At 44.3% G+C, this 27,540-nt stretch overlaps 1 protein-coding gene across 9 annotated transcripts in view; it reads left to right on the top strand.

The window, feature by feature from the left end:
* SLC37A3 (solute carrier family 37 member 3) overlaps positions 1-27,540 on the top strand; it is a 49,465-nt gene that overhangs the window by 9,371 nt on the left and 12,554 nt on the right. For all 9 annotated transcript variants that reach the window (XM_059172020.1, XM_059172024.1, XM_059172018.1 and 6 more), the window contains 8 exons: positions 717-878; positions 2,062-2,170; positions 10,315-10,407; positions 13,570-13,653; positions 16,130-16,275; positions 22,964-23,060; positions 25,079-25,163; positions 25,745-25,923. In XM_059172020.1, the coding sequence (XP_059028003.1) occupies positions 790-878; positions 2,062-2,170; positions 10,315-10,407; positions 13,570-13,653; positions 16,130-16,275; positions 22,964-23,060; positions 25,079-25,163; positions 25,745-25,923 (882 nt within the window). In that variant the 5' untranslated portion in view covers positions 717-789. The remainder of the gene's footprint in view (positions 1-716; positions 879-2,061; positions 2,171-10,314; positions 10,408-13,569; positions 13,654-16,129; positions 16,276-22,963; positions 23,061-25,078; positions 25,164-25,744; positions 25,924-27,540) is intronic.

Here is a 27,540-nt window from a genome sequence, read left to right as displayed (position 1 = left end):
ACCTTGGTGGCTGACTTGGTTAAGTGTCTGCCTTCAGCTCAGGTTGTGATCCCAGGGTCCTGGGGTCAAGCCCTGTGTTAGTCTCCCTGCGCAGTGGGGAATCTGCTTATCTTTCTCCCTCTGTCCCCCACCCCGCTCATGCTCTCTTTCTTGCTCATTCTACTTCAGATAAGTAAATAAAAATCTTAAAAAAATATTTATTTAACAGTGAGAGAGGGAACACAAGCAGGGCGAGTGGGACAGGGAGAAGCAGACTCTCCACTGAGCAGAGAGCCCGATGCAGGGCTCAGTCCTAGGACCCTGAGATCATGACCTGAGCCGAAGGCAGATGCTTAACGGCTGAGCCACCCAGGCGCCCTAAAAGATTTTATTTTTATGTAGTTTCTACATGCAGCTTGGGGCTTGAGCTGACAACCCCAAGATCAAGAGTCATATGTTCTTCTGACTGAGCCAGCCAGGCGTCCCTGAATTAGTGACTTTCTTATCAGTTTGTATGAGAGTTCTTTCATTAGAATCTAATCTTTTGTTAAGGATTTTTCTTTTCAAGGGCTTGTTATAAACATAATTATCAATCTAGTTTTCTGGAGTCACTAGCTCAGATGATTTTTTTCAAGGTCTGATAATATACTGACTGGCTGGCTATAAGTCTAAATAATTCAGTTTTTGGAGAGACTGCCTATTTTAAGTAATGATGATAATGCATTTTGTCTTTTCAGAAAGAAGAAATGATGTAGATAATTCACTATTCGAACTTCAAGGTCAGAGGTGGGAAGGAAGGTCAGGAAGACTATGGCCTGGCCGAATATTTTTCGAAGAGGGACTGCGTTCTCCCGGTTCAGCCATCATCATGTTGTTGTGTTCCTGCTCACCTTCTTCAGGTAGGTTCGTTGCTCAGACTGTGCACTCGTGTTTTTTGGGCTTATTTGTTTGAGGGAGCTAGTTGTTGGCATGGCAAGTACAGTGATTGATTGGTATGGGCTCATGAAATAGCCTAGTTTTTCCTCCTGTTGTGCTTTCTGGTACCTCTAAGTAGTTTCCAAGGACCATTTTGCCCGTGTTTCCTCCATGTCTGGAGGCATTTTTGGTTGTCACCCTGGGGGCAGGGTGCCACTTGCAGTGGGCAGAGACCAGGGATGCTGCCATAGGTCCTGCAGTGCACAGGCTATCTTTGCACGATAGAGAATTTGGGGGGCCCAAAATATCACCAGTGCCATGGTTGAGAATCCCTGTTTTAATATACAGTTTTTTATTTATTGAAACCAGGAGCTTCAGAACAAAGGTGCATGTATTCAGGGAGTGCTGTGTGCGTCTTTGAGCAGTAAAGATGGACCGAGACAATTGGGAGGAGCTCTAGGAACTCCTGTGAGTTTCCGAGCGTTAGCACGACTAAAGGATCATCTGTGTTTATGATTCTGTGGCCCTCAGTGGCTCTCTTTAGTGGTTCATAGACGCCACAAACCAGCTTGTGTGGTTTTAGGAGCCGTGTTACTTATAACACTGTGACTCAGTTATTTTGATGATTTCTTCTGGGACAATTTTATTATTAATCTTTACTGAAGTCACCACACATGATGTGATTTACTTGTTTTAAGGCAGAAACTAAGAGATGGTTCTCTGTGTAAGAGTTGATAGGTAATCTTGGATGCTTGCTTGAGGGGTGAGAGGGGACATCAGAAGGAGGAAAAGATGGGACTCAGGAGGCAGGTACTTACTGGCTAATGCATCAAGGGGCCAGCAGTTGTTAAAGACTTAAAATTCTTTACAGAACTGCCGCCATGATTTAGAGTGGTTTGGGGCCAGTCACGCGTCTGTCTTCTAGGTGGAGGGATAAGTTAGAAGTGAACACAGGTTCATATGGAAGACAACTAGTTAATTTTTTCTTTTGCTTGGGAGAGACTGTTCAGTTGATAGTTCCCATAAAGCAGTACTTTTCCTTTTTTTTTTTTTTTTTTAAGAGAAGAATTCTAAAATTGAATAAAACAAATGGGATTATATTCAGGATTTTATTGAATGCCGTTTTCTTTGCTATTCATTCAGCCGTGTGTCTTTTCTCTTTTGCAGTTATTCGTTGCTCCACGCATCAAGAAAAACTTTTAGCAACGTCAAAGTCAGTATCTCTAAGCAGTGGATCCCAACTGCTTTTAACAAGTCAGCTGGACTGCCTGTAGAGGTAAGCAGAGCAAAGGCAGGGGTGGGTTCAGGAAGGGAGCTGTGCCCACCTCCTAAGTTCTTCTCAAGTTCTACTTTGTTTCATTCATCTGCTTAGGACTCTGAAATGGATGTTTCCTATGGCATAAAACCCAAACTGTTCTGCCCAGTTTCTTAGCTTGCTGTGACTCAAGCTTGTTCTCCCCTTCTGTGCAGTTTCCCTCTCACTGTTTTGAAGTGATACATTTCTAGTGAGGGGTTCTTTTAAATCAAGTTTCACAAGTACCTGTACTCACTTCTGCCTCTGAGAATTTGCTTATGTTCTTTTGTATGCTCTTGCACTTTCTTCCCACCCGTTTAAGTCTTGCTTTTCCCTCTGTGGCAAGATGAAATGCTGCTTCTTAAAATTTCTTTAAAGATTTTATTTATTTGTTTGACAGAGAGAGACATAGCGAGAGAGGGAACACAAGCAGGGGGAGTGGGAGAAGAAGAAGCAGGCTTCCCGCAGAACGGGGAGCCCAGTGTGGGGCTCGATCCCAGGACCCTGGGATCATGACCTGAGCTGAAGGCAGATGCTTAATGGGGCTGAGCCACGCAGGTGCTCCCACTTTTTTTTTTCTTTTTGACAGAGAGAGATTACAAGTAGGCAGAGAGGCAGGTAGAGGGGGTAAGGGGAAGCAGGCTCCCTGCTGAGCAGAGAGCCCAATGTGGGATTCAATCCCAGGACCCTGAGATCATGACCTCAGCTGAAGGCAGAGGCTTAACCCACTGAGCCACCCAGGTCCCCCCCCCCCCCCTTTTTCTTAAAAGTAATCCCTACAGCCAGTGTGGGGCTTGAACTCACAATCCTGAGACCAAGAGGCGCATGCTGTACTGACTGAGCCAGCCAGGGCATCCCTAAAATGTTACTTTTCCTATCAAGTTTCTTCCCACCTTCAACTGATTTTTTTCCCCCTCTGAAAGGTGTACACCATGTGTTACATAGTTTAATGTTTCAGTATTTACATACTTTTTAATTGTTTCATTTGTTTGTATCTTGTTTAAGAGTCTAGAAGTCAGAGAATGTGTATCCACTTCCTTGAATTCATTATGGATCAGGTGAATCCTTGGATGACAGTTTGGAAGGGAGATGCTGTTGTTTATGTCTTTGGTCAATACAAAAGTCCACTCCACTCATTCTTTACCACATTGCTTGAGTTCTGCTTATGTGGGATCATACATACATATTAATATTCTTGGCATGTCTTTTTTTAAGATTTTATTTATTTTATTTATTCTTTTGAAAGAGAGAGAGCGGATAAGCTGGGGGTGGGATGGGGCAGAGGGTGGGGGGGAGCCCAACATGGGGCTGGACCCCGGGACCCCTGAGATCATGACCTGAGACAAAGTCGGATGCTTAACCGACTGAGCTGCCCAGGTGCCCCAACATGTCTTATTTTTTTTCTTTTTTTGTTTTTAAAGATTTAATTTATTTATTTGACAGAGAGAGCAGGAGAGTATAAGCAGTGGGAATGTCAGAGGGAGAGGGAGAAGCAGACCCCCACCAAGTAGGGAGCCTGAGGCAGGGCTCGATCCTAGGACCCTGGCCAGAGCCAGAGCCAAAGGCAGTCACCTAACCAACCGAGCCACCCAGTTGCCCCAACATGTCTTATTTCTTAGAATATTTCCCCCTATTTAGATCAATTAAAAGGTGATGGATATCTGAACGTTATAGGACTATCCCCTCAAATTGTGATTAGGTTACTCAGTCATTTGCTTCTTGAGGGTCTGTCTTGCATAAACATTGTTCTAGGCAGTGAGCAAAAAAAAGCCTAGGGAGAGGATTAAAAGAAAAAAAAAGAGCCTGTCCTCACAGAGCTCATGTGTTGAAAATGCTCTTGCACAGTTTTTCCTCCCCACCCTCCCTTTATTTAAAGTTTATTTTTGGGCATCTTGGTGGCTCAGTGGGTTAAGTGGCTGCCCTCAGCCTGGGTGATGATCCTGGGGTGCTGGGATTGAGCCCTGCAGGGGCCTCTCTGCTCAGCGGGGAGTCTGCTTCTCCCTCTGCCCCTCCCCCTGCTCATGCTGTCTCTCGCATGCTCTCTCTCTCTCCCTTGCAAAAATAAGTAAATAAGTAATCTTAAAAAAAACAAAGTTTATTTTTTTTTTTCGTAATCTCTACACCCAACGTGGGGCTTGAACTTACAACCCCAACATTGAGAGTTGCATGCTTTTCTGACTGAGCCAGCAGGCAGCCCTTTTGAATGATTTTTCTTGAATTTAAGTTATCAGAAACTATTAAAAAGAAAGATGTTAGGAGGGGTGCCTGGGTGGCTCAGTGGGTTAAGCCGCTGCCTTCGGCTCAGGTCATGATCTCAGGGTCCTGGGATCGAGCCCTGCATCGGGCTCTCTGCTCAGCGGGCCTTCCCGCTGCCTCTCTCTGCCTGCCTCTCTGCCTACTTGTGATCTCTCTGTCAAATAAATAAATAAAAATCTTAAAAAAAAAAAAGTTGTTAGGAATAGAGGGCTAGATTTCACACTGACTGTTGACTAGTGCTGTGTGCACAGTGCGTGTGTCGAAACAATCAAGTGACTTGTTACAAACCTTTAAGATGGAGTGGCCTTAGAGGGGTCGTGTGCTCCAACCTCTCAGCCACAGTGGAATTTTTCTTTGTCAATATTGAAAGATGCTCACTGGCCTTCTGCTTTAATACTTCAAGGAAGTTCTTAAATGGAGGGAAAAGTGTTCTGCTGTTTAATTTTGATATTTGGTTTTCTGAGCTGGGCACAGTAGTTGATTCCTCTGCATGATGGTTTGCTGGGTATTCAAAGAAAACCTGTCTCCCTAGGTTTCTCTTGTTGAGGCTGGAGGAGAGATACAGTCTGACTCATATAAAGAATGACTGGATTTGGTTGAGGCACTGGGTTTCTGGTTATGCTGCACAAGTCTGCGTTTGTTTTTTAGGTAACTGAGTTGGGGGTTCCCAGGACCACCCCCAGGTTTGATTCACTAAGAGGACTCGCAGGACTCAGCTTATAGTCCCACTTATAGCTACGGTTTATTCCAGTAAAAGGATAGAGAGCAGAGTCCGCAAAGGGGAAAAAGAGCGCAGGGGTTGAGGTCTGGAGGAAGTCAAGTGCAAGTTTCCAAGAGTGCTTTCTCGGTGGAGTCACACAGGATGGGTGTAATTCTTCCAGCAACACGTTGTGACAACATTGGTGGAATCATGTCTGCCAGGGAAGGTTATTAGAGACTCAGCGCCGAGGGTTTTTATTGGGACTGGTCATGTAAGCACTTTGTGCCTGGCACATACAAAATTGCAGGTTCTCAGAAGGAAAGCAGGTTCGGCATAAACCACATTGTTTGTAAAAACAGTTTAGGTACAGTGAACCACTCTTAGCAGGAAAAGATGGGAACCCTCCCAAAATCCCAGTTCCCAGATGCCAGCCAGGGCCTCGCCTCACAAGTAGGCCCTTTGGAGGAGAGCAGTCTCAGGCCTGCTGTGTTAACTCTTTCCTGCCAATAACCTATGTCACATTATTCGCTCTTAATGAGACTCGAATTAACTTCTCTGCTTCGATGTTTGCTTGTTACTCTAATTGCTGCTAAAACAGGTTTCACCATTCTGGTTTATTCAGAACTATGAATTAAATAGTTTGGATGAATTGGTTATATAGAAGTCAAGTTCAGACTGATCCTGGAGATCTTTGTACTTCCATCTCTGTCTTCATGGACAGCAGTGCTGACCTTCCATTTGTTTAGACCTTAAGGTCTGGGTTTTTTCCTTCCTGAAGCCCACTGCTGGGAGTCGGGCTGCTGTTTGTGCCTTTCATTCCTCCTGTGCTTCTGGGTCTGTAACTGTCAGCCTTGGCCTCACTTTGAAACTTTGCTTTCTTGTCCAAAGTGGGAAGCATTCTTAGAACCAGCAGTTTATGTGGAATTATTCTGAAAAATATTTAAGTGTCTTGAACAGCATCATCAGAAATTACTCATGATGCTTTACAAAAAGAATTGAGCACCTACAGTCTCTTTACCTTGAGAATTTATAATGGATCCTGCTGATTCCGACGAACATTGCAGCCAGTGAACACAACATAAAATCTATGTTTAAAGATAATAAGGAGGTAATGGTTAAATTTGACAAGTTGGACAACTTGACTGAAAATTGTGAACAGAATTTTGTTCACTAAATCAAAAAGCCTTGCCTCTCCAGCCAGTACAGTCTTCCATGAGAGTAGTGTGGGGACCTCCACTGTCCAGGAGAGGGAAGCGGAATTCAGGGTGTCCTCAGCTTTCTGTCTCAAGCTCATCCCCAGCCCCTCTTCCCCTGAAAAACCTCTTGTCAACTGATACCACTCTGGGTAGGCAGAGGACAGACCCCTGAATGCAGGTCAGCCTTAGCTCATCCTCTGCTCACCACTGCTGGAAGCTTGACGTCCCCACCGCATGCCTCGCCCTCATTCGGTGACGAACCTTCTCGCTTAGGAAACCCACACTGTCACTGTTGGTATAAGCAGGAAATTTTGTGTTTCCAGGAAGTGCCTCAGCACGCAGCTGTTCTCGTAGGTTCGTGCAAACCCTCTCCACCAGACACAGGAAAACCCCACATTTATACAGGCTGGTGGGTTCAAATAATTGTACATATACGCAGGCCAGCTTAAACCACTGAAGTGTGTGGGGTTTCAGCACGGTAAAGTCATTTTGTCAGTGACTTGCACGAGACATTGGATGATTCACTGTGTTTGACATGGACCGTTTCTCACTTAGTATATATACTCATCTTGATCTGACTTCTATGACTGTAGTAAATATTCTTTTCTAGATTTTCTGTTATCCTATTTTCTGTATCTTTGTTAGTCCTAGGTTGTTTTTTTAGTTTTCGGTTTTGTTTTGTTTTGTTTTTTAAAGATTTTGTTTATTCATTTGACAGAGAGAGAGCATCCTCACACAAGCTGGGGGTGGGGGCAGAGGGAGAGGGGGAAGCAGACTCCTCGATGAGCAGGGAGCCAGATGCAGGGCTTGATCCCAGGACCCCAGATCATGAGCAGAGCCAAAGGCAGACACTTAACTGACTCAGCCACCCAGGCACCCCTGGTTTTTGTTTTCTACTTGTTAAGTAAGCCATCCAAAGTATATTTCAGCTGAATTCTGGCAGTGAAGCAGAAGAAAGCTGTTTAAAATCTGTGAGTTCTTGTGAAAGCCACCTGTGCAGGGACTTTTGGTGACATCTTGAGAGAATAAAGAAAACTCCAGAAACTTTGAGCAGCTGCTTGAGTCTGCTGTCTCTAGCTCACACTGGTGTGCACCCAACAGGGCTTGGCCCTGGGTCCTGATGAGTATCAGGGTCAAAGATTGTGGTCTGAGGGAAAATGTGGCAAAATAACTAACTGGAGAACTTTAGGGCCCTACTTAGTGCACTGAAATACTGATGGATCTTAGCTTTGTAGGCTCTTCTCCCTGATGACAGTAGTATGTGAGGTGGTGTTAAAGGAGCAAGACCGGTGCCATAAGCCACATAGAAATGAGTCCCAGTCCTTTAGAATCACACTTTATATATTCTTTTATCATTTTACTTTCTTTTAAAGATTTTTTCTTATTGCTGATTGTGATTTTTCTTCTTAATACTCTAAAGTCAGAATTTCCTTCCTGGGGGCGCCTGGGTGGCTCAGTGGGTTAAGCCACTGCCTTCGGTTCGGGTTGTGATCCCAGGGTCCTGGGATTGAGTCCCGCATCAGGCTCTCTGCTCAGCAGGGAGCCTGCTTCCTCCTCTCTCTCTCTGCCTGCCTCTCTGCCTACTTGTGATCTCTCTCTGTCAAATAAATATATAAATTCTTTAAAAAAAAAAAAAAAAAAGAATTTCCTTCCTGTAACAACCTATCTCAGAAATCATTTGTTCCAGTAGTTCTCTGAATTTTTGTTGTGAAGATCCCAAAGAGCTTTCGGTTATGTGGGTTTATATTTTTAGATACTTACTGTTTTAGAAATTAAAACTGAGAAATTTTTTTTTTTAATTTTAAAGATTTTATTTATTTATTTGACAGACAGAGATCACAAGTAGGCAGAGAGAGAGAGGGGGAAGCAGGCTCCCTGCTGAACAGAGAGCCCGATGTGGGGCTCGATCCCAGGACCCTGGGATCACGACCTGAGCCAAAGGCAGAGGCTTTAACCCACTGAGCCACCCAGGTGCCCTGAGAAATTGAAAAAAAAAAAAAAAAAACCCACATCCGTTTTCTACAATAAAAAGGGTAGGGATGCCTGGGTGGCTCTGTTGGTGAAGCATTCACCTCTTGATTTAAGTTCAGGTCATGACCTCAGGAGCTTGGGGTTGAGCCCTGCATTGGGTTCCACACTCAGCACAGAATCTGCTTGAGATTCTCTCCTTCTTCCTCTTCCTCTCCCCCACCTCTAAAATAAATAAAATCTTAAAAAATACCTTGGTTTTTTAGTTATTTATAAGTGAGTGAAATAAACCCATAATGTGTTAACATAAATAACATTTTACGAAAAATGATTTTTTGAAACAAAAGCACTTTGTGAGGAGAGTGGCGTTGATTTACATTTTTCAGATCTCATGTCTGGCTTAATAGAAGGTAGATTTTCATGTCTGCCTCTGAATTCGGTGTCTTGCAACATGATCCTTTGAACTATAGGAAGAGAATTTGGCCTTTGACAGATAACATAGTGGGAAGGGGAGAAGTATTTTAATAGCTTTTTCAGTTAATTGTGGGCATTCATCTTTGATACTACACCAGAATTTGACAAGGGGCAATTTCTTAAAGGTTAGTTGCCATGTGGAATCTGAAATTGTATCAATTAACTTTTTATACCCTTACTTAAATTAAGATCCATTGGTCTGTCTTTACTTCCATTGGATTCTGAAGAGTGATAAGCTTGTTTCGTTCTTTTCTGAGGAAGTATCTGCCAGATACCCAAATCTGAATAACTAGAGCTTGTCTGTCAGTCCTTCTTTCTAGTAGGAAACAGCCTCCTTGCTCGCCCCTGCACAGCTGCCCAGGTGCTTTCCCTCAGGACGGCCCTGGGAGTTTGGTGTGCGGAGTGCTGGTGCCCATTCTCCACTCCAGCACACAGAGTTCATTACTAAAAAGAAGTACACTTGGGCCACATTTAATAAAATTAATACTTCTCACTGCTCAAGAAATTTTTTAAAAAGATTTTTATATATTAGCATGTGTGTGAGGCAGGGTGGACTACGGGGAGAGGGACAAACAGAGTCTTTGCTGAGCGTGGAGCCCACGGGGCTCAATCTCATGACCCTGAGATCATGACCTGAACTGACATCAAGAGTCCAGCGCTCAACGGGTCCAGCCACCCAGGCGCCCCCTACTCAGCAAATCTTTATTGAGCATCTAGCATGTAGCAAGGATATTCTCAAGTGAAATTGGCTTTTTTTTTTTTTTTTTAAGATTTTATTTATTTATTTGATGGACAGAGGCTGAGTGAGAGAGGGAACACAAGCAGGGGAAGAGGGAGAGGGAGAAGCAGGCTTCCCGCTGAGCAGGTAACCGGTAGGGGGACTCAATTGCATGGCTGAAGGCAAACTCAATGACTGAGCCACCCAGGCGTCCCTGGCTTTTTTTTTTTTTAAGACTGTGACCATGGCGGGGCGCCTGGGTTGCTTGGTGGGTTAAGCCTTTGCCTTCCGCTCAGGTCATGATCTCTGGACCTTGGGATCGAGTCCCGCATTGGGCTCTCTGCTCGGCAGGGAGCCTGCTTCCTCCTCTCTCTCTCTCTTGCCTCTCTGCCTACTTGTGCTCTCTCTCTGTCAAATAAATAAATAAAATCTTTAAAACAAAAAGTAAACTGTAACCATGGCAATAAATATAGCGATTACTATTACTATTTTTATAGCAGTGAATGGTACGATGGGGTGTAACTGCCTTGACTCCTGCTGAGCCACAGGAGTTTTGCCCCCCTCCCCTGCATTTGCACCATCAATGGAGAAGTTAAAGGGCAAAAGCAGATAACATTTTAGTATTGTGCAAATAGCTTTGACCTTGCAGACCTTTTAGCATGTGTGTTTCCTTACCTACAGAGTGCGGGTTTCCTCTCTTCAGCCTTTGCAGGATTCTGTGAGGGTGGGCAGAGGCTGTAGATGCGGGCGCTCTGAGGAGGACAAGGACGGCCTGGTACCAGCGGGGCCTGACGGGGTTCTTGTGTTGCCGTAGATCTGGAGCCGCAACCGTTTGTTTCCCAGCGCAGAGGAGGCCACTCTTTTCCTTGGGACCCTCGACACTATTTTCCTCTTCTCTTATGCTGTGGTAAGTTTCGAATTTGGGGGGTTTAGGTGGAGGAAAGATGTAAGTGGAAATGACTCCAACCTTATGAAGTTCGTAAGGGATTCTAGAATTTGCTGAAGTTTATGTTCTGTGTCCCTCCCATCCAGCCAGCCAGCCAGCCAGCCATCCGTTTGACAGATCCTTGCTGAGCACCTAGCACATGCCCGATCTGTGGGAGCTCATCGGTGAGCAACACAGGAAAAATCCCCAGTTTACAAAACTTACATTCTTGAAATGGGATCTAAGGAAGACAAACAGTAATGTGGTGCTGCACATAAGCAAATAGAGAGTATGGTTGAAGGGGGTAGGTGCTGTGGAGAAAAAAACAGGAAAAGGAGAATAAAGAGCCCTGGGTGGGAGTTGTAATTTAAGTAGGATAGCTGGGGAAGACCTCAGGTAGGAGGGGCTGTTTGAGCAAAGACCTGAAGTGGGTAAGTGAGGTCAGGGTGACTAGAACAGAGTGACAGGAAGTGAGGCCAGAGAAGGTATGGGGCTCAGACCTTTAAGAATTTGGTCCCTTTGTTTGGGGCTTTGGCTTTTGGCTTTGTTTGGGGCCTTGAGTGCGTTGGGAGCCCTGGAAGGTTTTGCACAGGGAGTACCAAGATCTGCCCTGTGTTTGGACAGGTGCACTTGCTGCCCCAGGAGAGCAGACGGAAGGGCAGAGACAGCCCAGGGAGGCAGGTCAGGCTTTTCCAGTTTTGAGGTGAAGGGTGATGGTGGTCTAGATCCAAGGTGGGAGTAACAGAGGTGGGAAGAGGAGGGTTGGACTGTGTTTTGAAGGTAAAACCAATAATTCTTTTTCCTGTTGAATGTGGAACGTAAGAGAAAGAGGTGTTGAGAACAACTCTAGGGAGGAAGTGTCACAACAGAGTGGAAGACAACGGGGAGGGGAGGCTGTGGGGGAAGTGTCTTTTGGACATGTTACCTGTGAGTTACCTGTTATTGTCCAAAGGGTGAAGAGTAGACCCTTGGTTAGGGGAGTCTGGAGTTCAAGTAGAGGTTCAGGCTGGTGGTACGAATTCTAGAATCCTTGGCACATAGATAATTTTCAGAGTTACAAGACTGGATGACATCATCGAGGGACTGGGTGAGGATAGGGAAGAGGAGTGACAGCTGAGCATAGGGCTTCCCTTAGAGGCAGGAGCTGTGAGGAATGGGCGAGCAAGGCCAAGGTAGAACAGTAAAGGAGGAGAACTGTGGGATGGTGGTGTCAAAGAGCCATACCAGCGGGGCAGGGGCTAGTTCCCTGTCTGAGGTAGTCTTGGAGGGGACAGCTAGGATCTCCGTGAGGTTGTAGGGGGCAAGGGTGGCTGCTGGATTGAGGCCATGGGAAGTGGTGGTAGCCACTGGACACACGCACCATCAGTGGGCCTCCCTTTCCTCCCAGTGTCTCCAGTGTCTGACCGCCTCTCTTGAAAATGGGTACAGTTATATAGATGCCTTTGTCTTTTACAGTTTCATTTCTCTGAGAGAGTGAAAGTGCACATGCGCACACACAAGCAGCGGGGCGGGGGGGCAGAGGGAGAGAGAGACTGGCAGGCAGACTCTCTGCCTAGCTACAGGGGCTCAGTCCCACAACCCCGAAACCACGATCTGAGCCAAAATCAAAAGTCAGACACTTAACAGACTGAGCCACCCAGGCGCCCCATAAAAAAGCCTTTTGATTACGAATGTCCAGGTGATGTGAAATACCCGGAGAAAGTTCCAGAGTACTCTCTGCATGTTTGTTTGGGCAGTTATTGGATTATCTTCTTCAAAGAGGAAACTTGTAGAAACAACTGGAGCAGACCGTGGCTTCTGTAGCCATGCTCTTCACCCTGGGCGTTTTCTGTATGAAATGCCCGTATGGTCATTCGGCTTTGGCTGGAGCACTCCCGGGGGTGTTTCTCTGTGAGCCTTTTATGGAGTATTTTAAGAAGCGGGGTAGTCTAGTGCAAAGACCAGCTCTACCACCATCAACTAGCTGTGTGAAACTTGGCTTTGAAATGGAATTTGACCTTTTTTTGATCTTTAGTTTTCTCTTCTGTAGAGTTGTGATAATGCCTGTCCCTGGGATTAAACAGGTTTAGGAGATAAAAGGCGCCGTGAAACGTCAATGATCATACTGCTTCTTTATATTGAGCTGTACAGCTTTCTGTAGCTTCCAGGCGTCATGCAGGCATTTGGAACAACAGGGAATGGATTGATTGCCTAATCTGAAACACTGGGAGAGTTTCTTCACCCCCTTTGCTATATATAGCATAAGGCTTGGGAGTGGCAGCTGTAGAACACATCATCGAAAGCTTACAAGTACCTCTTTTGAGGTAGTGACAGGTTCACCATAGTGAGACACATCATCTGAATTTTCTCTAACGCAGGTGTCAGTTGATCAGAAACACTTGTATCTGGATTTAGGGTTTCAGTCAGGGTGTTTATTCATTTTATATATTTAGGGAGGAAACCTAGTGTATTGCCCTGGGCTCTTTAGTCTGCCTTGCTACCGTGACGCAGGTTTTCATTTCCTGCCACTCATTGGGAGGAGAGCAGAAGGCAGAACATTTGTACTTAACCTTCAACTGATGACTGTCTTTGCGCCCCTACTCTCCCTGCCTCGTGAAGTCATGAAGCCCAGGGGCCAGAGTAAGCAGGCAGTGCCCATGCCCCAGAAGCTTCTTTTGTGCAGGACGCGTTGTAATACATCTTGATTCAGGATGCAGATGGCTAAGAGCAGCCCCTCTGGGAATGCAGATAACTGATCTGTGGATCTGTTCTAGAAAATGAAATATATTTGTGTGCTTGTTTTATTAGTATGCCTGTTTTTTTTTTTTCTTCTCATTTTGTTTTTATTTTTGTTTTTCCAGTCTCCTCTTAGGCAGTGAAGGGAATCTACTTTTGGTAGAATCCAAGTTTACACTGGATTACAGAATTCTGGTGCATGAGTTTGTTTATAGTATAGCGTGAATTTGTTTACAGTATAGCTTACCAAAGCGCACTGTCATTTCATGAACCATGTGTAAAACTGATGGAGACAGCTAGTCTGATGTAAGAATGAAGTGTAGTTTTGAATCGTGTTGGTGTTTTAATTCCCTCTTGCTTTGCAACCCATATTCCTTTTTTCGGACTGTGTTATTCAGAACTGTAAAAAAAAAAATGTTTTATTTTTAGGGCCTTTTCATCAGTGGAATTGTTGGAGATCGGCTTAATTTACGATGGGTTCTATCTTTTGGAATGTGCTCTTCTGCACTAGTGGTAAGTTGAAGAGGTATTATCATCACCAATATCATCATCTTGGTTGGGTATATTAGAATCCAAGCACCGATCCCCATTGCTGTATGTAGAATAGAAAAGTAAAATTAATCTTCTGTTTTTTAATATTGTATGTGCGTTTTCAGTTGGGCGAGTCTTTTTTTTTCTTTTTTTAAGATTTTATTTATTTATTTGACAGAGATCGCAAGTAGGCAGAGAGGCAGGCAGAGAGAGAGAGGAGGAAGCAGGCTCCCCGCTGAGCAGGGAGCCCGATGTGGGACTGGATCCTGGGACTCCAGGATCATGACCTGAGCTGAAGGCAGTCTCTTAACCAACAGAGCCACCCAGGCGCCGTGGGCAAGTCTTTTTATTTATTTATTTATTTTTAAAGATTTTATTTATTTGACAGAGAGAGACCACAAGTAGTCAGAGAGGCAGGCAGAGAGAGAGGAGGAAGCAGGCTCCCCGCCGAGCAGAGAGTCCGATGTGGGGCTTGATCCCAGGACCCTGGGATCATGACCTGAGCTGAAGGCAGAGGCTTAACCCACTGAGCCACCCAGGCACCCTGGGCAAGTCTTTTTAAAGTGAGTTTTGGATCCTGCTCCTTCCATGACTCAGCACCAGAGCCTCCCATCAATAATACATGTGCTGCCGAAGTGGGCACAAGAGCCAAGCATAAATAGCATGGCATTCTGTGCTCTCGAGAACCGGGTCGTGGCCTGCCTTGACAGTCATGTCTGTTGCTGTACTTCACCCCCGGGCTGTGACCAGACTATTTCCCATGGTCCTGCCATATCCTGTGCCTTCCCACCTCGCTGTGTTTGCTCTTGCCCATCATCTTGCCTTGGGTGGCTGTTTTTAGCTCTCCATAGTCTCACTCAGTGTCGCCAGCAAGTTATGGGTCAAGTGGCACTTCTTTGTGGTGTCTTCTTTACTGACCTCCTTCATTCTTTTTTTTTTTTAAGATTTTATTTATTCATTTGACAGAGAGATCACAAGTAGGCGAAGAGGCAGGCAGATTGAGAGAGGAAGAAGCAGGCTCCCCGCTGAGCAGAAAGCCCGATGTAGGGCTCGATCCCAGGACACTGGAATCATGACCTCAGCCAAAGGCAGAGGCTTCAACCCACTGAGCCACCCAGGCACACCAAACCTTCTTCATTCTTGAAGGGAATCGGTTCCTCTTCTGTGCTTCCCCACCCGTATTTCTTTGAAGGCACTGAGGTTGTGGACGACTTAGGCCACTCATTTCTGTGTCACTCTTGCTTTCCCTAGGAGTCTGTGGCACAGTGGTTGAGGTCACAGATTTACCAATACTTGACTCCCGGGGTGTCTGTCCCTTGTCTGCCATTTCCTAGGTGTGGTTGCTGTGTGCTCCAGCCTCCTGGTTTGAAAGCCTCCCACCGGGGCTGGTAGGGACGTTTATATGGGCTTCTCTGTGTGAGGCATGTGGACAACACTGGGCTAGTGAGGTGTGGGAGAGCCCAAGATCCACATCTGATGCATCTTTTTTTATTTCCTAGCTCCTAGTGAGGAATTTTTGTTGGTTGAATAAAAGCATGGAGTTCAGTTAGACCCAATTTTATTATTGTTTTCCAGTATCTGCTCTTTGAGAGGTTGATGCACTAAACCTATTCACGGCCTGCTCACCCACACATATATACATATTGTTTTAAAGCCTGTGTACATTTTTGTTTTGGTTTTTTTTCCACATTTTTTGGAAAACTGAAGTATGTGCATAAACTCGCCCTTCTTGGTGTAGAGGTCTGAGTTTTGCCAAATGAGTCTGGTTCTGTCACCACCACTCCCCTCCCCCTGGCCCCAGCCTCTGGCAACCACTGACCATTTTTCTTTCCTTATAGTTGTGCTTTTTCCAGAATGGAATCCTACAGTATTGTACATACTAGTTTTTAATATTCCAAAAGAAACTTCAATACTGATAAAACATCCACTTGAGCAAAATGCCAAAAAAAAAAGCAGTGACTTGGCATAATGCTCCTGAATTCCAAGCAGATCAGAGGTTACAATGGTTCTCTCAATGGCCGTGATAATGACTATAGCTGGTGCGCCCTGGTCCCCGTGGCGTATGTGGCACTGCCCTGAACACACAAACATGACCTCAGTCAGGCCCTGCAGTGGTCCTCGCTGCACCTGGACCCAGGGACGAGAAAATGGCAAGAGTTGTCTCATGAAGTCCAACAGTGAGGACTTAACTTCTTAGAGGCTAAAAGACGAGTCAGGCGGGGGTAATCATTAATGAGCGTTGTGTTTGGTGTCGCTGGTCGGTGCTGATGGCTTGGTGGGTGTCCTACTCAGTGCTGCTCTGAGCGGAAGCACCTGAGGAGTCAGCCCAAATCTCTTGGGCCCTAGACCTTGGAATGTGTCTCTTCATGCACAAACGTGTGTGTGCTAGGCAGTTTGGTGTCCCTGAAAGCGTCTGTGTGGATGTCACATGTCCCCTTTTCTTCCCTTCGTCTCTCAGGTGTTCATCTTTGGCACAGTCACAGAATGGCTGCATTTCTACAACAAGGTGCTCTACTGCTGCCTATGGATTGTGAACGGCCTGCTGCAGTCCACTGGTTGGCCCTGCGTTGTGGCTGTCATGGGCAACTGGTTTGGGAAAGCTGGGTATGCCATACATCCTGCTTAGTTTCTCCTTTCAAGTGGTTTTAATATCAGGTTACTCAGACTTGTCATCAAATTGATCTTTTTGACACTACCCACATCTTTTCTCTATTTTAGAAAGTTAGACTAGTTGAGGGAGAAAAGCTTTCATGTCTGAATGTATTACGGGAATGGTGTGGACTTGGGGAATGGCCAGCCCAGTGAGGCACATTCTTTTTCTTATTCTTTATTTTTTATTTTTTAGAAGATTTTATTTATATATGTATTTACTTTTTTTTTTTTAAGATTTAATTAATTTATTTGACAGACAGAGATCACAAGTAGGCAGAGATGCAGGCAGAGAGAGGGGGAAGCAGGCTCCCCGCTAAGCAGAGAGCCCGATGCGGGGCTCAATCCCAGGACCCTGAGATGATGACCTGAGCTGAAGGCAGAGGCTTTAACCCACTGAGCCACCCAGGCGCCCCAATTTACTTATTTATTTGGTAGAGAGACAGCAAGAGCAGGAACACAAGCAGGGAGAGCGGGAGAGGGAGAACCAGGCTTCCCTCCAAACAGGGAGCCCAATGTGGGGCTTGATCCCAAGACCCTGGGATCATGACCTGAGCGGAAGACAGCTGCTTAACCGGCTGAGCCACCCTCATGTCCCAGTGAGGCACCTTCTTAATACTTCACTGGCCATGGTCAGATTTTGAGTGTGGCTAAGGCATTACATCTCAGTTTTTAATAAAAATCTTCCCTTTACAGAACATAAGTAATATAACCTGATAAAATAAATCTCACATGCCATCCCATCATGTGTGTTCTGTGGGTTTTGCCTTCCTTTGCCTTTTTGATACCTTTGAAGGTCTAGTTTTATCTTCTTACAGTAGAGGTGAAGAAACTGAGGCCAAAAATTATCTATAGGACTTAACCAAGATTATATAACAAAGACTCTAATTAAAGATGTGGATGAAGGGGCGCCTGGGTGGCTCAGTGGGTTAAGCCTCTGCCTTCAGCTCAGGTCATGATCCCAGGGTCCTGGGATCGAGTCCCGCATTGGGCTCTCTGCTCAGCGGGGAGCCTGTTTCCTCCTCTCTCTCTGCCTGCTTCTCTGCCTACTTGTGATCTCCGTCTGCCAAATAAATAAATAAAAATCTCTTAAAAAAAAAAAAAAGATGTGGATGAAGAATGCCAAACTTTGGGACTTAAGAGCCCAAATTGGACATTTTTTCCCTAAAACTTCAAGTAGTTGTCGGACGGTATGTGAGTTTATGTGTGATGTAGGCCACAGCCTGAGGGTGGACCTCTGCTACTGTATCCAGGCCACCAGGAGGAAGAGCCATATGTCATTTATAGGGGGGAAAAGGAGTTGAGATACCCAAAGACTTGGCTTTGCTGTTTGCCTTTTTGGTGACAGTCTGATCTAAGGAATATTATTAATTTAGATTTCTTTCATTTTTCCTGGATACATATTTATATATTGTAAGATATACATTTATTTTACCCATGGCTCAATCTTTTTTATTTGTTTACTCCTTTACTGTAGGCCAGTGTATACAGCAGACATTATCCACCCACCAAGTGATCGGTGGTTGCTCTGCCTGGCTCCCCTCGGGTTTCTAGCCTCCCCAGTTTCACGATGGGAGTCCTGAATGCCTAATGTTCTGTAATGTTATGAAAGTTCGTCTATGAAATGTCTTGTGGGTAGAATTAGAACCAATTCATGAGCATATGCTGACTCTACTTCAGTGTGCTCGTGATTTCTGTTGAATTCTAACTCTGGCATTACTGGTTTAACAGAATTAATTTTAAGAGGTTCTTGTTCCCATTGATACTTTAGTTTCCTTTTGGAGTAGGTGATGCTATATGCTCATGTGCTGCTTTTTTTTTTTTTTGTGCTGTTTATTTTTTATCAAGATTTTTTTCCCCATTCATGTTTTTAAAAAATTAGACAAAGGCTTCTTGTTTATTGTGGATAAACCAGATAATATAAATGAACAAAGAGAAATGAAGGTCAAACCACTTGAAATCCTGTCACTCAAAGATAATCGCTTGGATGCATATTTTGTTTAATTTAAAAAATTTAAAATTTTTAAATTTTATTTTAAATTAAAAATAATTTAATTTATAAATTTATTTATTTAAATAAATTTATTTATTAAACAAATTAAAATTAAATTTAATTTTTAGATTTATTTATTTATTTTTAAAAATACAGATTTTATTTATTTGAGATTGAGAGAGAGGGTATGAGCTGGGGAGGGGGCAAAGGCAGAGGGAGAGGGAGAAGCAGGCTATCGACTGAGCAGGGAGCCTGATGCAGGGCTCAAACCCAGGATCCTGGGATCATGACCTGAGCCGAAGGCAGACACTTAACTGATTGAGCCACCCAGGGGCCCCTTACTTTTTTTTTTTTTTTTTTTTTAATTTTATTTATATGAGAGAGGGAGGAGGGGAGAGGCAAAAGGAGAGAGAGAAGCAGATTCCCTGCTGAGCATGGAGCCCAACATGGGGGTTGATCCCTGGACCCCATGATCATGACCTGAGCTAAAATCAAGAGTCAGCTGCTCAACCGACTGAGCCACCCAGGTGCCCCTGAACTAGTTTCTTCTAAAATCATATTTGGTCAGCCAGTGTAATTTAGAGCCTGACCTTCTGACTCTTCTCCAGGACGCTCTTGTTAGGCTTTATATATTTTAGAGGAACAGGCAGGGTGTTTGAGTACTGGGGAGAACATAGAGATTATCTAGTTCAAATTATTTGTTTTCCAGGTAGAAAAATTTGGGGCCTTAGGGATCTAAGTGATCTGTTGACATTGCCTTAAATTAAAGCTGTTAACTTCGGATGAATCATGCTCCTTTATCAGGGTCATAGTTTTTATTTATATTTATTTATTTATTTGTAAAGATTTAACTTATTTATTTGACAAACAGAGATCACAAGTGGGCAGAGAGGCAGGCAGAGAGGGAGAGAGGAGGAAGCAGGCTTGCCGTCGAGCAGAGAGCCCAATGCGGGGCTTGATTCCAGGATCCTGAGACCATGACATGAGCTGAAGGCAGAGGCTTTAACCCACTGAGCCACCCAGGCGCCCCAGCATAGTTTTTATTTTTTAAAAAGGTTTTATTCATATACAATCTCTACACCCATTGTGGGGCTCAGACTCCTACCCCTGAGAGTTCATGCTCTCTACTGGAGTCAGCCAGGTGCCCCCAGGGTCAAGTGTTTGAGTGGATTTGGGCTAGGTCACACTAACATGTATACTTGGGGTAGCACCAAGCTTGATGAGATCGTGCAGCTGGAAGCCACAGAACCAGGACTTCTGAACCAAGGCTGAATTTTTCACTCTGCTGTGTTATCTTCCTGTTTGTTTCTGGGACCCCTTCTGTTTTAGTAGATTATAAAAATGTTTAAGGAGCTAAAAAATCTAGACATAACATAGTATGTTATTAATAGAGGGGTGCCAGCCTGGCTCCGTCAGAAAAGCAAGCCACTCTTGATCTCGGTGTTGTAAGTTTGAGCCCCATGTGGGGTGTAGAAATTCCTTATAAATCAATAAACACATTTGAATATATGTGTTAAATAGAATAAAATACAAGTTTTGATGTTAAAAAAAATTAATATGGGGCACCTGGCTTGCTCAGTCAGAAAAGCATGTGACTGTTGATCTCAAGGTCGTGAGTTTGAGCCCCACATTGGGTATAGAGATTACTAAAATAAAATCTTTTAAAAAAAATTAACTCCCCTTTCTTTTACTAGCTCTACTGCCATTACCTATGTTCAGAGCTAATAATTTTTCTCCAGGACTGTTGTAATAGCTAGTTTTCCTTCTACTAGATTCTCTGTCTACCCATCCTTTCTTTTCCTTTTGTTTTTAATGGTTTCATTAAAGTATGTGTTGGGGCGCCTGGGTGGCTCAGTGGGTTAAGCCGCTGCCTTCAGCTCAGGTCATGATCTCAGGGTCCTGGGATCAAGTCCCGCATCGGGCTCTCTGCTTGGCAGGGAGCCTGCTTCCTCCTCTCTCTCTCTCTCTGCCTGCCTCTCTGCCTACTTGTGATCTCTCTCTGTCAAATAAATAAATAAAATCTTAAAAAAAAAAATAAAGTATGTGATGAGCTGCACATATTTAAGATGTACCATTTGATGAGTTTCAGCCTGCATACCTTCCTAAAACCACCATGGGGCAATGGACTTACCCATCACCCCCAACAGTTTCCTCATGCCCTTTGGTAGTTCCTCTCCCCCACCTCTTGCTGTCTTCTTCCTCCCTCCCACTGCCATCTCCAGGCAGCTATTGATCTGTTTTCTGTCCCTGTAGATCATTACTTATTTATTTATTTTTAAAAGATTTTATTTATGTATTTGAGAGAGAGAGTGAGCAGAAACAAGGGGACAGGCAGAGGAGAAGGAGAGGCAGACTCCCTGCTGAGCGGGGACCTCCCTCCCGCACCATCCCCCCAACGCAGGGCTCTATCCCAGGACCCTGAGATCATGACCTGAGCTATAGGCAGATGCTTAACTGACTGAGCTATTCAGGTACCCCTGTCACTTTAGATTAATTTGAATTTTCTCACATTTCATATCAGTAGAGCCATACAGTATATACTATTTCTTATCTGCTTAGTTCAGTGTGATTATTCTTTTTTTTTTTTTTTTTTTTTTAAGATTTTATTTATTTATTTGACAGCGAGAGATCACAAGTAGGCAGAGAGGCAGGCAGAGAGAGAGGAAGGGAAGGAAGCAGGCTCCCCGCCGAGCAGAGAGCCCGATGCGGGACTCGATCCCAGGACCCTGAGATCATGACCCGAGCCGAAGGCAGCGGCTTAACCCACTGAGCCACCCAGGCGCCCCCAGTGTGATTATTCTGAGATCCAGTCATGTCATGTCCCTCGATAGTTCATTCCTTTTTATAGCTGAGCAGTGATCTGTTGGATCACAGTTTATCTTTGCACCTGTTGATGAACATTTGGATTGTTGTCGCTTTTGGGCTATTACAAATAAAGCCCCTGTGAACGTCTGTGTGCAAATCCTTGTATGAACATATGCCTTCATTTTCCTTGGATGAATATGTCAGAGTAGAATGGCTGGGTCATGTGGTAGGTGAATGTTTATCTTTTTAAGAAACTGGTGGTCGGGACGCCTGCATGGCTCAGTCCATTAAATGTGTCTGCTTTAGGCTCATGTCATGATCCCAGGGTGGTGGGATCAAGTCACACATCATAGGGCTCCTGCTTGGTGTGGAGCCTGCTTCTCCCTTTGCCTGTCACTCCCCTGCTTGTGTGCCGTCTCTCTGACACATAAATACATAAGGTCTTTGAAAAAAAAAAATCAAAAACTGGCGTTCTCATCTCCAAGTGGTTTTACCATTTTAAATTCCCATTAGCAGAGTGTATGTAAGGGCTCTAACTGCTGTGTATTCTTGCCAACACATGTGTGGTCTTTTCACTTTTAACTATCCTAGTAGGTATGTAGTACATCATCGTGGTTTTAATTTTTATTTTCCTAATGTCTGACGATGTTGAACACCTTTTAGGTGCTTATTGGCGTCATGTTTTTGTCTTCATGAAGCCTCTTTTCAAAAACATTTTTATCTTGAAATGATTGTAGATTCATACTCTTTAACATTTTATTGGGTTTTTTAAGATTTAATTTTTTAAATTTTTAATTTTTTAAAAGATTTTATGTATTTGACAGAGAGAGAGACAGCCAGTGAGGGTACACAAGCAGGAAGAGTGAAAGAGGGAGAAGCAGGCTTCGCGCAGAGCCTGCAGAGCCTGACGTGGGGCTCGATCCCAGGACCCTGGGATCATGACCTGAGCTGAAGGTAGAGGCTTAATGACTGAGCCACCCAGGCACCCCGATTTAATTTTTTTTAATTTTTTTTAATTTTATTTTTTATTTTTTTAAGATTTTATTTATTTATTTGACAGAGAGAAATCACAAGTAGATGGAGAGTCAGGCAGAGAGAGAGAGGGAAGCAGGCTCCCTGCTGAGCAGAGAGCCCGATGCGGGCCTCGATCCCAGGACCCTGAGATCATGACCTGAGCTGAAGGCAGCGGCTTAACCCACTGAGCCACCCAGGCGCCCTATTTTTTTTTAAAAAGTAATCTCTACACCCAGTGTGGGTCTTGAACTTATAACCCCAAGATTCAGAGTTGCATGCTTCACCTACTGAACCAGCAGGTGTCCCAGATTGTTTGTTTTGTATAATTGATTTTTGAGAGTTCTTTATATTCTGGAAGGGGGTCTTTTATTAGGTAAGCAATAAACAAATATTTCCTCCTAATCTGTAGCTTATTTTCAAATTTCTCTTAGCAGTGGCTTATGATGCGCCCAAAATTGAACTTTAGTTTAATAGCTATCTTTTTTTAAAAAGTTTTTATTTATTAGGGAGTGTGTATCCACATGAGAGAGAGAGAGAGAGAGCGAGGGAGACAGGGCAGGAGGAGAGGGAGAAGCAGACTCCCTGGGACCCTGGGATCATGACCTGAGTTGAAGGCAGATGCTTAACCAGCTGAGCCACCCACATGCCCCTTGTTTAATACTATCTTTAAGTGACCTGAATGTTTTGTTGTTTGGGTGTACTTTAAAAAAATCTTAAGATAGAATGTTGATTTTTGGAATGTGAACTTTCAATGTTTTGGCCATTTTGTATTTGAACTGCACCAGAATTCCTTCTGATTCTGTTGTCTTCTTTGTGTCCCTGTTCTCTTAGACGAGGAGTTGTGTTCGGTCTCTGGAGTGCCTGTGCTTCAGTGGGCAATATTTTGGGAGCGTGCCTAGCCTCTTCTGTTCTGCAATACGGTTATGAGGTAGGTATTTCCTTCTAGCTTTTTCTTGAGTACATATAATATGTTTTTTCTTTTTAAGAAATAATACTGTGGCCATTTAGAACTGTGTAGAGCTGTGTTTGGGTGGGCAAGGCTTACATTGAAAATGGACAAACTTTTGAGAATTTCAAACACAGAAATTATTCACGGGAAAAATACCCAAGTCTGAAGACAGTATAATCAGTTGGGAAAAAGTATTTGCAACTCATGTTACAGTTCAAGAGCTAATCTTCCTAATAAGTAAAGCATGCCTGCAAAGTGATAAGAAGACCAACAATACACAGAAAAAGAGGTGAACGTTTTGAATGTGTAGTTTTTTTTTTTTTTAAGATTTTATTTATTATTTATTTGACAGACAGAGATCACAAGTAGGCAGAGAGGCAGGCAGAGAGAGAGGAAGGGAAAGAGGCTCCCTGTTGAGCAGAGAGCCCGATGTGGGGCTCAATCCCAGGACCCTGAGATCATGACCTGAGCCGAAGGCAGAGGCTTTAATCCACTGAGCCACCCAGGCGCCCCGAGCTCTGGGTCTTGGTAGGGAAAGTTCTCTTTGGTTTGTTCAGTGAGGAAAGCCAGGGTGCAGAACAATGTGGGCTGAAGGATGCCATTTTTATAAAATAGAGAAAGAATCAGAGTATGTATTGGTATTGGCCTGTATGTTTCTAAAACAGTCTCTGGAAAGTAGAAATCAAATAGCAACAATGGTTATATGTTAGGAAAATGGGAATTAAGTGGATGGGAGAAGAGGTGGAAGGGGAGGTTGTTTACTCTCCATCTACTTTTTGTTGCTTGGATCACGTGAAAGTGTGATGTATTCAAAAACCTAAATAACTAAAAGTAAGTAGGTTGCTCATTTAAAAAGTAGGTAAATCTTGAACTAGTTGATCAAGTGTTTGGTCTCAGAAGAATGGCTCGGTAAGGCCTTCCTGTATTCCCACTCACCTTTATTCCAGGCTTCTTGGCTTTGCATCTGGATTATACTCTTTGGCTCAGATGGGAATTTTGATTCACCCCAGGTGCAGCTCCCAACTTTGATTTCTGGAAACACTAATTTTGTCACTGTCTTTTCCAGAAATTTAGACCGTCTGTTCTCATCAGGCTCCATTCCCTAATAAATAAAATTCCTCTGTGCAGCCTGGTTTTTGAGGTTCTTTAATTTTTTTTTTTTTTTTTTAAGATTTTTACTTATTTATTTGACAGAGAGAGATCACAAGTAGGCAGAGAGGCAGGCAGAGAGGGTGGGGGAGGCAGGCTCCCTGCTGAGTAGAGAGCCCGATGTCGGGGCTCGATCCCAGGACCCCGGGATCATGACCTGAGCCAAAGGCAGAGGCTTTAACCCACTGAGCCACTCAGGAGCCCCTGAGGTTCTTTAATCTTGATTGCACGTTTTCCTAGCAGTTTTCTCAGCTGTCCCTCAGTAGAAGCCCCTGCTTTGACCACGCAGGAGGCTTTCTCTGTCATTCGCACCCTGTCGCGTTGCTTCAGGTGTGCTGGGACAGGCCGTCAGTTGCTTTCTCAGCTCTTCCTATGGCCACTGTGTTGCTGCGCCAGCATCATTAGCTGTTTCCTTCGGTCTGTGTTTTTTATTAGGACTGGGCCTTCTCCTTTATTCTCCTCCTTGAAGCCTTGTAGTATTGTTTGGTGTATTGTTTAATCCCTTCAACTGGAGAGAATATTTTCGAGGGCAGATACTGTCTCTGGTGGGAGGCTCCGTGGGACAGAGAATGAGGTTTTGGAGCCAGTCCCGATTTCACAATTGTGGTGGCACCACTCAGTGTGGCTGGGACCTTAACTGGCCTCTCTGAGCCTCCAGGGCACAATGCATGGAAAACACAAGTGAAACCGCTCCGTGCCTGGCATGGCCTGAGCACTCAGTGTTCATTTCCTTCCCGATCCCCCGTCCCCTGCTCCCCGTCCTGACCTTCCCCACGTGTGCTTCTAGTGAACGTGGTCTAACCAGTATCCCAGATGTGTAAGCAATACCTCTCTCCTCTCTTTTCCAGTATGCCTTTCTGGTGACAGCGGCTGTGCAGTTTGCTGGTGGGATCGTCATCTTCTTTGGACTCCTGGTGTCACCAGAAGAAATTGGTGAGGAGAAGCTGTCCTTCCCGTTCAGCACCTCTTTGCTGTTATGGGCGAAGAGAAATATGAGGCCGGCACAGCCAGTGTCTCTTTCCCTAGGAGAACTGTGAGGTCCTTTCAGGGGGTTGAAGGAGTGGTATTTGCTGTTTGTGTCCCATAGACACCGGTTGACTGACTGAGCACAGCTGCACATGTTTGAGGGGAGCAAGGCTCACCTTCCTAGATTCAGGGAAAACTCTCCATTTGCAGATGAGTTTTGTGATTGAGACACTGACTGGAAATTAGCATGATCTGTTTCTCATTTCACTTCTTCAGACAGATTTGTTTCCCTTCATAAAAGTAATTAATTTAGTTCGGTACTTACCTGAAAGTAATTTAGTTTGATACTTACCTGTGGTTACATACAAGCAAAACCACAGAAGCAAATAGATGTACAGTTCTGTCTTTTGCGTGTAATTGAAGAGACATGTCAGTTTAATAGTGTGTAATTTACATTTTCTTAAATGCAATAGAGATAGTGTAATGTCATTGAAAAAGGGCCAGGCGTCTAGAAGGCACGCTATAAATCGAGGCTGTTATTGTTTTAGGTCTCCCAGGTATCGAGGCAGAAGAAAATTTTGAAGAAGATTCACACAGGCCATTAATTAATGGTGCGGAAAATGAAGATGAATATGAGCCCAATTATTCCATCCAAGAAGGCAGTACTGTTACCCAGGTCAAGGCAATAAGCTTTTACCAGGCCTGTTGTCTTCCTGGAGTTATCCCGGTAAGGACTGTTCAGATCTCCTTACCACAGCTCCTGAGATATTAAATCCTGGATATTACCTCTACCTGCCATAAGGCATCTTGAAGAATTTAGCTTCTCTTTGATACTTTATTTAGGAATATACGTTCAGAGGAATACTGTGTAGTGCCTCTCAGCTTGTATCTAGGGTGGCACAACTTGAAATTTTATGTGCATTTTAATGTAGGGTTGGGTGTTCCTTTTCTGTGAAGAGCCAGATAGTAAATGTGTTCAGCTTTCTGGGCTGGGGCAGGGGGTGGGAGGGAGGGGGGTGGTTTGCACAGTCTCTGCCACAGCTGCTCGCATCTGTAGAACACAGGAAACCCTGGATGGTATGGAATAAATGGGTGTGGACAGGTTTGGCCTGTGAGCTCTAGTTGGCTGACCCTGACCCTGCATTCAAGTAAGAAGGCAGAATTAATGTTTTTAAATATGCTCTTTCTGACCTGTTGAAATATTATAAATTACATGCGACCAAGAGGGGTTTTGAATGGTTCGTTTAAGTCTGCCTTATTTGCCTGTATTCTTATCATTCTAGAAAGAAAATTACCCTTTTATTCAAAGGTGCAGAACACAGTACTCCACAGTATTTCTTGGTAATGCATTCCAGTGTTTCCAAAACCTTTACAGTCAGGAAAACTTTCTAACATCTGAACTAAATCCCTTCTGCTGCAGTTTTTCTGTCTTGATGTTTCGGGCACGCAGGCACGAGAGTGGAAGTTAAGAGGCCTAGGTTATATTTCCAGCTTACCCACTAACTCTCTGTGAGGCCTGGGGTAAGTCACTCAGCCCATCCTTGTGTCTTCAGTTCCCCTTCTCACGGAGCAGAAAGTAAACCGGGCTACCCCTGGGTCTATAACATTGGGTCCCTGTATTGTGAATAAGCACCTGGTTTTGTTTATGTTATCGTCTAGTGGTGCTTTACAAATATCACCCCTCAGCTAGATTCAGAGTCTGCAGGTGGTTGTCCCTCGCACTTATTAGTTCCCTCTGCCTGTGCCCCCAGGCCGCCAGGACTGACATTTGCAAACAGTAGTGAAGTATGAGAATGTAAGTCTCCGCAGTTCTGTAACCGAAGGACAATGTATTATTATACAAGCGAAATGCAAGTTTCTCGAGGCCTGTTCTTATGCTGAAGATTAGTAGTTTTTAAGTAGTTGTTAAAATATTCTGCTGGTAATAGTTTACTTTCTGGGACAGAGCTTACATCTGTTGTGACTAAATATGAAACTCCTGCTACTCCTTTGTATTTCACAAGCAATTGTTCCCTGACACGGGCAGGGACGCAGAGGAAATCGAGTTCACTTAATTCCTTTGTCTTTGTAGGAGGCTGTCTGGACAAAATGCCCTCATGATTGGGATTTGGCTCTCTAGGGGAAGCTGTTTTAAAACAAGTGATACCTAGGGAGTATAGGCCTCTCCAGGGAAAAGAATATACTAGCCAGACACCCTTTGAAGTCAGCCTCTCTGTTCCTCCCCCTTTTTCCTTTGATGCTGAATGTCAGGATTTCCTGCTAATAATGTGTTGAATATAGGAGTCTTAGCACTGCTGCCTTCCTAAGACAGCTGCAACTTTTATTCCTTAAAGTAGAGCCGCAA

Source organism: Mustela lutreola, chromosome 4 (assembly GCF_030435805.1).
Source record: "Mustela lutreola isolate mMusLut2 chromosome 4, mMusLut2.pri, whole genome shotgun sequence".
NCBI classification, from domain to species: Eukaryota; Metazoa; Chordata; class Mammalia; order Carnivora; family Mustelidae; genus Mustela; species Mustela lutreola.
This window is presented reverse-complemented; position numbering and strand designations above follow the sequence as displayed.